The sequence below is a fragment of the Euleptes europaea genome, chromosome 14 (assembly GCF_029931775.1).
Source record: "Euleptes europaea isolate rEulEur1 chromosome 14, rEulEur1.hap1, whole genome shotgun sequence".
NCBI classification, from domain to species: domain Eukaryota; kingdom Metazoa; phylum Chordata; class Lepidosauria; order Squamata; family Sphaerodactylidae; genus Euleptes; species Euleptes europaea.
The window spans coordinates 58078603-58091539 of record NC_079325.1 but is presented as its reverse complement, the minus strand read 5'-3'; the positions used below and the strand labels follow the sequence as shown (position 1 = coordinate 58091539).

General features: G+C 51.9%; 1 protein-coding gene across 1 annotated transcript; it reads left to right on the top strand.

Moving 5' to 3' along the window:
• Positions 1-3338: 3338 nt before the first annotated feature.
• On the top strand, positions 3339-4771 carry LOC130486894 (uncharacterized protein K02A2.6-like). Its single transcript, XM_056860192.1, has 2 exons — positions 3339-3663; positions 3738-4771. Exons 1-2 carry the CDS (start codon positions 3339-3341, stop codon positions 4769-4771), a joined length of 1359 nt encoding a protein of 452 aa, XP_056716170.1.
• The last annotated feature ends 8166 nt before the right edge of the window (positions 4772-12937 follow it).

Below are 12937 nucleotides of genomic sequence, written 5' to 3'. Positions count from 1 at the left end.
ATCCTGAGTCCCTCATGCCTTACCTGCTGGAAGGTCTCTACATTTTCCAGGAGATCTGGTCCCACCTGGAGGCTGGCAACCTTACCCCCATTGCCGAAGGGGCTCTATAGAGGCCATCTGCGCAAATTTGTGCAACTGAGCTTTTGCCAGTGTCGGGACTCTCTCCTTCTCTGCCTTCTAGCTCCAGGCCAACCTCCATGACTCATCTGGCTCCTGGGCAGAACTTTTAAACTATGGCACTGATCCACTAGGCATAAAAACACAATTAAATTGATTGCTACAGTAGCAGAAAACATAATTATTATTCACTGTGAGTTATAATTGGGTTCACTGGTGGATAAATCAAACTTTTCATTGATAACTGGGTTTAATCAATAATACTGTAAGATTTAAGGGCACGTGTTTGTTTGGGGTTCATTTCAGTTCCGATAGATGTCTCAAAAAGAGAATAATATAAGCACTCCACTGCTAAGCTCTGCCCACACACACGCTGTCTCATACTGCCGAGCTGCATCATCTTCACGCTAGCAGGCAACAGTTCTCCGGATCCTGGGCAGAGAACAAATGAGAATGTATTAAACAGGCCCTTTCTAATCACCAGTCTGTGGTGAGATGTCCCTTTTAATTATTTTTGTTTGTTGGTTCTTAGCAGAGCTGTGCCAAAGTCTCTGCTAGGGCCTTACAGTTGCCATCCTCCAGATTGCCAACCTCTCCAGTTGCCAACCTCCTGGAGATCACCCAGAGTCACAAATGATGCAGAGATCAGTTTCCCTGGAGAAAATGGCTGCTTTGGAGAGTGGACTTTATGGCTGAGGCCCCTCCCCTTCCCAAACCAGTGTCCTTCTCAAGCTCCACCCCCAAATATCCAGGAATTTTCCAGCCTGAGGATGACAACCATAAGGAGGCCCGAGCCTCCTCATGCTCACTTGACCCTGTCCCATATGCAAAACTTCATGAGTCATGAAAGAAAACAAGCCATTTCACTTCTGAAAATACACGAGGATTGTTATGTATTGGTTGAATATGATGTTGTATTATGTGGGACAGAATGGAACACTAAGTAACAGCCTGTTGGCCCGCCGTTGAGCCGCCCAATCACGAGAGTGGGGGGGAGAAAGAAGGCGGGCATTCTGACAGTATATAAGCTGGGCGGGGAGCCGGAATTCTCAGTTCAACGCAGTTACAGTTACAGTTGCAGGGTGTTACTGTTAATAAAGGAGTTATCTGTTAACTGAGCCTCTGGCCTCTTGGTGTTACCCACGATACATAATAGTGGCGACGAAGGATGGGATCCCGATGCTGGTAGGCCACCAGCGTGGGAAGAACTGAATGAAACACCAAGGTACAGACAGAGCCACGATAATGGCTAGCCGGGCCCAGGGTAATATGGAGCCGTTTAATCCAGCCACTCCCGAGAAATGGGCCTCATATGCTATGAAGATGAGGTACCATATGGTCGCGAACTACCTCACATCAGTGGAAAAAAAGAAAGCGGCTTTCCTAAGCCTCTGTGGCCAAGACATGTTCGAGTTAGCTCAGGGATTTTTAATGCCCGTTGATATCGACGTGGCCACTTACAACAACATTATAACGGCCCTGGATGAACACTTCGGGCCTAAACTGTCTCAACTGGCGAGACGCGCCGAATTCCAGGAACGACGCCAAGCGCCGGGAGAAACGGCCACCGAGTACATCGCCATTTTAAGGCAGGCCGTGAAGTACTGCGCGTTCCCCGATGTGAAAGATAGGCTCCGTGACCAGCTGGTTATCGGCCTTAGTGACAAGAAGGTCCACCGCCATCTTCTGTCCAAGAAATCCGTGATGTTTGAAGAGGCTTTGGAAGACGCAACGCAAGCCGAAGCAGCTGCCAGGGTTTCCAGTGCATTGGACCTCAAGGGAGCGACGTACGGCACGGGGTCCACCAGAGACACAACCCAGGTTCGCTACAAAAATGACAGCGATATCGAAGGGGATGAAGACTCTCACAGAATGGGCACGGAAGATGCTCGAAGGGCCAACAAGCGAACAAGACCACGAGTCACCACCGGCCGACAGTGCGCAAGCTGTGGTGACCCCATGACCGTCAGTCCTGTCGATTTAGAGACGCCAAATGCAGGGGTTGTGGGAAGATCAGCCACATCGCTCGGGTTTGCCGTTCCGCCAGGCGAAAGGGAGGTGGCAACCCTAACACAGCTGGGAGGCACGATACCGACACACACCCGGTTCACTCGATTGTTGCAGGAACCACTATCTCTGCTACCCCCTGATTGACCCCATCACAGTCCTATTCCCTGGGTCAAACTGCAACGGAACTACACTCCGTAAGCAAGGTCCGTATTACCGTCAACATTAACGGGTCCCCATGCGAAATGGAGGTCGACTCTGGGTCAATGCTCTCAATGGTGTCCGAATCTGTGCCGATTATAAATGCACTATCAACCGGGCTCTGCAGCAGCACTCTTACCCGGTTCCGGTTGTGAGCCATCTGCTGGCGTCCCTCACAGGCGGCAGAGTCTTCGCGAAACTCGATCTGGCACAGGTGTACCAACAACTGCCAGTTGACAGTGAGTCGGCTGAGGCGCAAACTATTGTGACGCACCGGGGCGCATTCTGCGTCACTCGTCTGCAATTCGGGGTTTGCACAGCCCCGGGAATTTTCCAAAATTTAATGGAAGATCTCCTGAAAGGTCTGCCGGGGGTGGTGCTGTATTTTGATGACGTGTTAATAGCGGCTGTGTCGGAGTTGGAGCTGCTCTGCCGAGTTTGGCAGGTCCTGGCCCGGTTTAGGTCTGCTGGCCTTACAGTTAAACAGGAGAAGTGTCAGCTGGGCATCCCTCAAGTCGATTTCCTCGGCTACCTCATTGATGCTGACGGCATTCACCCAACCCCCGCCAAGGTACAAGCCATCCATGTCGCCCCAGCCCCCACCTCCAAACCCGAACTTCAAGCATTTCTTGGCCTCCTTAATTTCTATCATGCCTTCCTGCCACATAAGGCTTCGGCAGCAGAGCCGCTCCACCGACTCCTGGACAAAGCGACCCCGTGGTCGGGGTCGCACAACAGCGCACGTTCGTTGCCGCCAAACTCCTGCTCTCGTCATCCAGCCTCCTTGTCCATTTCAACGAACATTTACCTGCTCTACTGAAGTGCGATGCTTCCCCGTATGGCGTCGGGGTAGTCCTCAACCACTGCTTACCATCAGGCAGGGACACCCCGATAGTGTTCTATTCGCGCATGTTGTCTCCGGTGGAGAGAAATTATGCACAGATTGATAAAGAGGCATTGGCCATCGTGGCGGCAGTAAAAAGTTTCATGATTTTGTATATGGCCGACACTTCATGATCATCACCGACCACAAACCATTGCTTGGCCTGTTTGCTCCCCACCTTCAGACGCTACAAATCCTTTCTCCGTGGGTACTGCGATGGTTGATGTTCCTAAATGCGTATTCGTTCGACCTTGTTCACTGGCCAGGCCGTTCTATTGGCCATGCCGATGGCCTCAGCCGTCTACCCATCGTCGCCGATGACCCTGACCCAGCTCCAGCCCACGACACATTACTGCTTGAGGCCCTCCCGGAACCGCCACTGCAATCCTCCGACATAGCTGCGCAGTCCTCCAGGGATCGCACTATCGCACAGGTCCTCAACTGGGTGTGGAGGGGTGGCCGGCGGAGCAGCCGCCAGCTGAGTTTACCCCTTATGCTTCAAGGCAGCATGAACTGTCCGTACATAAAGGCTGCCTGCTCTGGGGTAACCGTGTTGTTGTCCCCGCCAAACTACATCACAAAGTGATGGAGGCTCTACATATGTGCCACCCGGGCATGGTCTGTATGAAAGCTGTGGCACACAGCTATGTTTGGTGGCCCGGGATAGACGCTGCTATTGAGGAGTGGGTCCACCGCTGCAACCTGTGTCAAGAATCACAGCCGGAAATGCCCCAGGCGCCAGTACACCACTGGAAGTCCACACATACACCATGGTCGCGAGTCCACATAGACTTTGCCGGTCCATTCCAGGGCAAGGTTTTTTTAATTGTCGTGGACTCATACTTTAAATGGTTAGAGGTGTTGACAGTAAACTCCATGATGTCACGAGTCGTCGTAAAGTTGCTGCGGCGGGTCTTTACCACTCATGGGCTGCCAGACACGCTCATTTCCGATAATGGAGCACAGTTCGCCTCCGCGGAATTCCGGGAGTTCCTGCAGGCTAACCTGATCCGTCATGTCACCTCAGCCCCGTTCCACCCGGCCACCAACGGACAAGCGGAACGGATGGTGAGATCTACCAAAGAAGCATTGGGATGCCTAATCCACGGGGACTGGGATATGAGGCTGGCAGACTACCTGCTGTTCCAGCGCATCACACCATGCACCACCATGGGAAAGAGCCCCGTGGAGCTGCTGATGGGGCGCCGACTGAAGTCTCTTCTCGATCGCATCCACCCAGACCTTACATCAGAGCGTCACCCTGTGAGGGTCGACACAACCGCACCCAGAGTGGTAGCTATGGGGGACACTGTTTACGCCCGGAACTATGGCCCGGGCCCGGCCTGGGTTCCCACAACCGTACGGGATGTGACCGGCCCTGTGTCCTACCGGGTAGTGATTCCGGAGGGCCGAGTACTCAGGCGCCACATCGGCCAGCTTTGGCGCCAGCTTCCAGACTGGCCCATCTTCGATGGTGTCCTGGCAGCGAGGGAGAGAGAGTGGGTCAGAGAACGCCCAAGCAGAGGTTTGGGGAAATCCCGTCTCCCGGGAAGAGGAGCATAGACTGGGGGAACGAAGCCTCAGTCCGGGGCGATGCCCAACTGCGCAGCCAGAGGCTATGATGCCGATTGAGAGGCCTCAAAGCCCCAGCCCCACCCTTACCCAGCTGATCTACAGGAGCCAAAATACCCGTGTGTTTTTCAAGTAGCACCTGTTTTTTTCTTTGTTAGAATATTGGACTGGATTTTTCTGGAGACAGTTTGACATTTCCTTCATGAAACCGTTTTTTTCAACTCTGACTTTCCTCCCTCTCCGCTTCCCCTCTCTTCCTTTGCAAGTGGCGATAAAGCTCAGACTTTTCCAGACATATCACAAATACAAACAGCAAAAACCTGTGCAATGGATGGGGGTGGGAGGGTGGGCTTCGTTCCAGCTGAAATTTGAGAAATGGACGGCAGTTTGTTTAAGGTTCCCCTTTGTTGTTCTTGGCATTCACTGCCTGCCTGACAGAATCAATGCCAGCAGTAATTGCGGGGCAGACATCGTTTTCTGCTGATGGGCTTCTAGTATGTCAGAATCGGAACCCAGAAGGCGAAAGGGCATCCAAGTGGAGGGGGCAGCCCTTTCCCACAAGTACTGGGGAGAGAGCAATTTGGGTTTGGCCTGATATTATCTTGTGGCTTTCAAGGTTTGTTTTGCGGCCTGCAGGGCAGGTAACTTTCCCCTCTAATGAAGATTTGTTTCCCTTTTGGTCCATTGCAAACGCCAAATGGTCCACAAAAGAGCACACACTTTCAAAAACCGGATGAGAATTTCTGCCTGGTTTTGGAGCTACAGTTGACTTCTGGACAAGGCTGAGAGTGTAGCATCGTGGTGAAGGGGCAAGATGGGGAGTCCCCATTCCAGGCTCCCTTCAACCACCACAGACTTGCTCGGTAGACAAGTTCTATTTACTCAGCCTCATACAGTCCCTTCGCTGCATACAATAGTAGTACAGGATGACAAGGGAGTTCGGGGCGGTGGGTTCAAGGTATTTTGTCACCTGAAGCAAAGCACACCCTTCACCTCCTGGGCCTGTACCCCCACCAGCCATGTTCCCACAGGAGTCTGGCTTGGACTCAGATGGCAATGGTGTGGGACCAGAAAGAGACGCCAGTTGCCTCCTCTACCATTGACAGCTGGGAGCAAACCAAGCTCTTGTGGGGCATCAGTGCCCTCCTCATTTTGCCATCCTAATACAGTCACCACCTTCCAGGCGGGGCATGGGGGTCTCCTGAAACTATAACTGATCTCCAGACTACAGAGATCAGTTCCCCAGAGGAAACAGCAGCTTCAGAGGATGGAGTCTATGGAATCATATACCAACCAAGCTCCCTCCCTCTCCAAATTCCACTCTGCCCCCAAATCTCAGGAATTTCTCAAACCAGAGTTGGCAACCTTACACCCTAAGCAGAGCCTTTTGCAGCTTGCAGATACCTTTTCAATCCTGGCACAGGGTGGTGGGCTGCAAAATGGCTGCCAAAAGAGGCAGAGCCAACCACAAAATGTCAGAGAATGATGTTCATCTTTGGTCTTCAGTGCAGCCCCACATTGGGACTGGGACTGCGCCTGTGCACAAGCCTGCCACTGGATGGAAATGTCTAGCTTTTAGTATACAGAGGCGGCACCCCTCCCTTCTGGCGTGAGTGGGATGGCCTCCCACCTAAACCATCAGGGTTGCCAGGTCGCTTAGATTGGCGGGCAATTGCCAGTGCCCCACAGAAGTGGAGATCACATGCACACACGGCCACACCATCACAATTGCATCACTTCCAGTTTACACTCGGAAGCGCCGCATCGCAACAGGCCTTTTACCACTCAAACTGGGAGTTCGAGTGGTCAAAGGCCCGTTGCGATGTGGCGCTTTGTCAGGCATGGCCTGAGAAAAGGATGTTGTGGTTTCTCCAGGTGCTGGCCAAGGCCAGCTCTAGCCGTGCAAACAACGTGTTTTGACTGGACTGTAGGAATGCCGGTAGAATCCTACCTCCTTGACAGCTCCTGGGAGGGGGGTTGCCATGGCATCCAGATCTACCCTGATTTGCCCTATGCTCTTTCATATATGCCCTGTATCGTGCTTATAGTTTTCATTAGTGTCCATTTGACTCTTTGCTTCTGTTAAACCTGTGGATTTTCCAATAAATCAACTCTCTTTTGGACTACTTGTCTACGGATGTCTGTTTATGGGATTATCATGGGACTAGAGCTGACACGCTTCCAGGTGTAAACTGGAAGTGACACAATTGTGTTGTTTGTGTGCGCATGATCCCTACCTCATCTCTGCCCCAAAAACCTCCTGCCGGAGCCGAGGAAGACTTGGCAACGCTATCTCCGAAGAGATGCGACCCCTTCCCCTCAGTTCCTTCTCTGCCACTGCTGTGAGTGGATATTCTTCTAGTGGGTTCTTCATTGTTAGAGATTGGAAGCATCTTTCTTCAATCACTTGTCTTCACTTTTGTGTGACTATTTATTTAACTCTCTAAGGTTGAGAATGGGCTTGTGACCGCCATTCTTCTCATCTACTACAAACACCCCTGAATAAAAACCACAACGAGGGAAACCAGGAACAACTTGCTGCACTGCTCCTTTTTGAAGTAGGTACTGCAGCTTAAAATCAGCTCGGGGAAGGGGTTATCGTGAGCAGAAGATGGGGGCAAACATGAGGGAACTTCCCTAGACTCATCACGATAGCCCTCCCGGATAATACAAAGCACCAACCGTCGGAACAGATCTTTAACCATTTGGAATAAAATTGGACCATTCTGTCCAAGAAAGGGGGCACCCCTTGGGGAGCCACCTGGACTAGTCAGATGCAGAAAAGGATTTACATTAATTAGATATAAGGAGAGCCCTCTTATACTATATTAATAGGACCAAGACATTCAGGGTTGATAAATCCCTCCTTATTTGTTATTCTGGACCCAATAAGGGAAAAGCAGATTCATCTCAGATGATTGCCAGGTGGGGGGTTTCAGTTATTAACTCCTCTTATAAGCTGCAGGTAAATGTTGCCCCCAAAGGCTCATTCGGCTGGGGCACACTGGTCTTCTGCCACTTTTCACCGTAGGGTTCCTTTGGCTGAGATCTGTAAGGCTGCAACCTGGTAGGCTGAGGACCCCCTCGTGAAGCCATTCTTCTATGCACTATGCAGAGCCATGCCGCGCCCTCCTTGTGCCAGCCGCCCCCTTCCGCTCAGCCTGCCCTTTCACTGCCTATCTGAGCCAGCCACAGAATAGACTCTTGGAACTGAGCCTCCTCGGATCCTCTCTGCCCTGGACCCCTCAGCCTTTCCGTCTCTCTGCCGCAGGCTGTTTGCCCACCTCCTCCCTGGGCCAGCTTTCTGTCTTTTTATTCTCTCCCCCAGCTCCACCTCCCCACCTTCCTCCCGTCCCTGCCCCTTCACCTGTGTCAATTACCTTTTGCCGTTCTCTTGAACGGGGTCGGGCACTTCCCTCAGTCCCTGGGGTTACTCTTGCATAGGCGTCTCCAGCCCCCCCATCAGGTGCAGACCCTCGGCTCCTGATTGGGCACACTGATGCCAGCTGGACTCCCCTCCCAGCAGCCTGTGACTCTCCTGGCTGCAGGAGGTTGGGAGCCAGGCTCGGCGTGTGCTGGGCGCAGTGGGGAGGTCTGGGGCCTGCTGCTCCTTGGGCTGGCGGAGGACCATGGGGCTGCTTCCACACTAGGTAAGTGTTGAGCGCACAGGGACATTGGCCCTTTGGTGCCAGGCTCGGGGTGTGTATGTGTGTGGGGGGTCTGGGCCGTCTGTCAGCCTTTTCTGCCTGCTCCCCCTTTCTTCCAATCAGCTGTTGGTCAGCATGCGGGGGGACGGGGGGACTCCACGGCAATGGTGACGGCAGGCCCAGGGGTGCTTGGGCTCCTGCTGCCTTCTCTGTGGAGCCAGGCTGGGGCTGAGTCCAGGTTGATGGCCCTGGGGGAAGCTTGCCCCACAAACGCTGGCCCTGCAGTCAAGATCAGATGCTGATGTGGGCCAAGACAGTCCTCCCGTTGCTGTTCTGGTAAGATCGCCACCCACCACCTTTTTGGTAAGTAGCCTGCTGAAATCCTATTGCGGGGTTGCACCAAAGACTGAAGATGAAAACAGCGTTGCAGTTGCCTGTAACTGTTGTTCATCGAGGTCTTCCCTCCCTCCTGTCCTGCTGTGAGCTCTCTTAGGCCATTTTTGCATGGTAATTAGCTGCTCATTCCAGGCTGAATTGACCCACAGATTTTTTTGAATTTTGCACGCTGAACCGTCATTCCAGAAGGGACTGCAAAACCGGTGCATATCTGCTTCACATTACAAAAGAGCACACTTAACGCGACCTTTTGTGTTTGCTCCACCACCGCTGCGAAGAATAACCAGAGGGAACCATGCAAAACAACAGCAGCGCGTTAGCTATGCATATGCTAATGGCTATGCAAACGAACGAAGGAGCAGGCGAGTGGGTGGTGGGTGGAATTTCTCCTTTTGCGTCGGGACCGTGAATAGGCATTTTTAAAGTTGCATTTTAAAAAGAGCTTTGAACAAGCATCAAAATTGACCCTGCATAAATGGCCTTACTGTTATCTCAGACTTACCGAGGGCTTGCAGGGACACGCAGGAACGGAGGGGAAGTTGGCGCGCTTCTGCAGAGCATGTGACAGTTTAGGTGGGAAGCCGCCCCGCTCGCTCCATAGGGGAGGGGCACCCCCTCTGTATACTAAAAGCTAGAAATTTCCATCTGGCGGCAGGCCTGTGAGCAGGGCCAGTCCCAACGTGTGTCTGCACAGAAGACCAAAGGTGAACAACAGTTCCAGGTAAGCATAACTCTGTTTTATAGCTCAAAGATATTGCATCATGCAGTAAGGATCACTAATTGTTGTGTGAGCCGCTCAGAGCCCGGCTTTTGCTGGAGAGGGTGGGGTAGAAATTTAATTAATTAAGTAAATAATGCGTATTGTAAGGCGACAAAGTATTTGTGTAGAAATAAAAGTTTTGTAAATGAGTTTCAATCAATCATTCTTCAGAGGCTTCTGTGCAGATTATTTAAAATCAGGCATCCCCAATATGGCGTCCGCAGGCACTTCCTCTGGTGTCTGCCATGCCTTTGAAGTAGGGTTGCCAGCTCTGGGTTAGGAAATTTGGGGGTGGAGCCTGAGGAGGGTGGGATTAGGAGGGGAATGTCAGGCCCAGCCTGGGCAGTGTACAGAAACTGCCAGGCATGGTCTGACAGAGGATGTTGTGCTTTCTCCAGGTGCTGGCCAAGGTCAGCTCTACTGCCAAGTATTTGTTGTGACTCAGGACTCTGTGGGAATCTAACCTCAGTGGGAGGGGGGTTGCCATGGCATCCTGAATTGTTCTATGCTTTCTGATATAGGCCCTGCACCATGCTTCTAGCTTCTAGACGCACAGCGTCTCTTCCAAAACGTCCTGCAACAGGTCAGGGTCGTTGGGGGCTCATCCGGTGTTCCCAACGAAGAAAACGAGCGTCCAGGCGAACCCTCCAGGGCTCCAGCCAGAGGCAGTGGGAGGGGGTTTGCCATGGCATCCTGAATTGTTCTATGCTTTCTGATATAGGCCCCGCACCATGCTTCTAGTTTTCATTAGTGCCAACTTGACTCTTAGCTGCTGTAAACCTGTAGATCTTCCAATAAATCAACTCTCTTTTGGACTACTCGTCTGTGGATGTGTGTTTATGGGATTATCACGGGACAAGTGCTCACATTGAGGGACTTCAATGGGGTATAATGCCATAGAGTTCACCTTCCAAAGCGGCCATTTCCTCCAGGTGAGCTGATCTCTGACTACTGGAGATCAGTTGTAATCGCAGGAGATCTCCAGCCACCTCCTATAGATCCAGGGGATTGAGCACCAGGGCCCCGATTGCCCACCCGAGTGCACCAATAGAAAGCCCAGTGCTTCCTCTAAAAGCTGAGGTAGTTAATTTTGGTAAATAACAAATCATTCATCTTCTGTTACAGCTATTATACTTAAGTGTCAAAATAAATCGTTATGTATAGCATGTGCCTTCTGAAAAGGAAACTTCCATCTATCTCTGCCAGCAAGAATGGGTTTTTACGTAGAAAGCCTTCTTCCTGAATAGTGATTAATATTAAATCCACACTACTTAAAAAGCACACAGGGCCAGCCCAAGGCTTGAGCTGCTGAGAGCCGAGAGGCCTCCCTGGCATCAAATGCCCCGTGGCGGGCTCCCTCATGCAAGTCCTGCTGTGGCTGTCCCCCAAGTGTCTCTGGCACCTGAGGTTGCCAGATCTGGGTTGGGAAATTTCTGGAGATTTGAGGTGGAGGGGTTTGGGGAGGGGCCTCAGCTAAGGTTGCCAGGTACCCCTGGCAACCAGCAGGGGAGGAGGTGGGGAACAAACTGAGGCCTAGCCCCCACGTCGCCAGTGACATGTCGACGTCACTTCCAACAAGTGCTGGATGTTATGTCATCATGTTGCCGATGACATGGGGACGCTCTGGTATTTGGGCGAAAACTAAGAACATAGGAAAAGCCATGCTGGATCAGACCCAGGCCCATCAAGTCCAGCAGTCTGTTCACACAGGGGCCAACCAGGTGCCTCTAGGAAGCCCCCAAACGACTGCAGCAACATTGTCCTGCCTGTGTTCCAAAGCACCTAATATAATAGGCCTGCTCCTCTGATCCTGAACAGATATGCATCATGACTGGTATTCATTTTGACCAGTAGCCATGGATAGACCTATCCTCCATGAACATCTCCTCTTAAAGCCTTCCAAGTTGGCAGCTGTCACCATATCCTGGGGCAGGGAGTTCCACAATTTAACTATGTGTTGTGTGAAGAACTCTATAGCGGAAGCCGGTTTCACCATAGAGTTTTTGCCTAAATACCAGAGTCCCCATGCCGTCATTAACATGATGACATCACTTCAAGTGAGCCCTGGAAGTGATGTTGATATGTCACTGATGACATGACCCCGGCCGGCCAGCTGGTAAGACCCCGGCCGGCCAGCTGAAAGGCACTGGGGGAGGGGCCGAAAGCAGGAAATCCCCTTCCCCCAGCAAGGGTATGGTAACTCTAACCTCAGCAGGGTATAATGCTATAGAGTCCACCTCTCCGGAGTAGCCATTTTCTCCAGAGGAATCCGTAGGCTGGAGATCAGTTGTAATTCTGGGAGATTTCCAGCCATCACGTGGAGTCTGGCAACCCTAAACCAGCCAGGCAGCTTCTTGCTTCCTGTGCTCTTATGCCTGCTGGTCAGAAGAGGAATGCCAGGCTCTTCCAGGCAGGAGTGTTTGGTTTATTTTCAGCTCTTACAGTTATGTTCCCCCCCACCCTTCATTTATGCCCTGCCTTTCTTCCCAAATGGGGACCCAATGAAGTTCTCGTCTTTCTCCTCTCCTCCATTTTATCCTGTTTATGCCCTGACAGGGATGGCCCAGGCTAGCCTGACCTCATCAGATCTCAGAAGCTAAGCAAGGTTTGCTAGGGTTGCCAACCTCCAGGTGGTGGCTGGAGATCTCCCGCTATTTCAACTGATCTCCAGGCGACAGAGATCAGTTCCCCTGGAGAAAATGGCCGCTTTGGCAATTGGACTCTATGGCATTTAAGTCCCTCCCCTCTCTAAGCCCTGCTCTCAGGCTCCCCCCTCCCCACCCCGCAAATCTCCAGGTATTTCCCAACCTGGAGCTGGCAACCCTACGGTCAGCCCTGGTTAGTACATGGATGGGAGACCACCCAGAAAGCCCAGGGTCACTGCAGAGGAAGGCAATGGCAAACCACCTCTCTTAGTCTCTTGCCTTGGAAAACCCTACTGGGTCACCATGAGTCGGCTGTGACTTGACGGCCCTTTATGCACGCATATGTCAAACAGAAAGGTAGGGGACGACTTGTTTTCTGCATACAAAAATGATCAGATATTATCAAAGATTCAGCATTTTACTCTTTTTAGGATGTGTACACCAGAACAGGAAATTCAGACCTGGGCTGACTTGTCCCCCCAAGTGGGCTCCTACAGCTCTGGTGCTCAGAACTCAATTCCTAAGCACGCACAGTTCCAGTGTGGATCGTGATCACGTTGCATGGCTTGTGGGAGCTTAGGGTTGTCTGCTCCAGGAGGGGCCTGGTCATTTCCCAGAATAACAGTTCCTATCCAGACTATAAAGATCAGTTCTCTTGAGGAGAGTGGAAGCTTTGGAGAGTGGGGCTTCATGGCATTATACCTGGTGA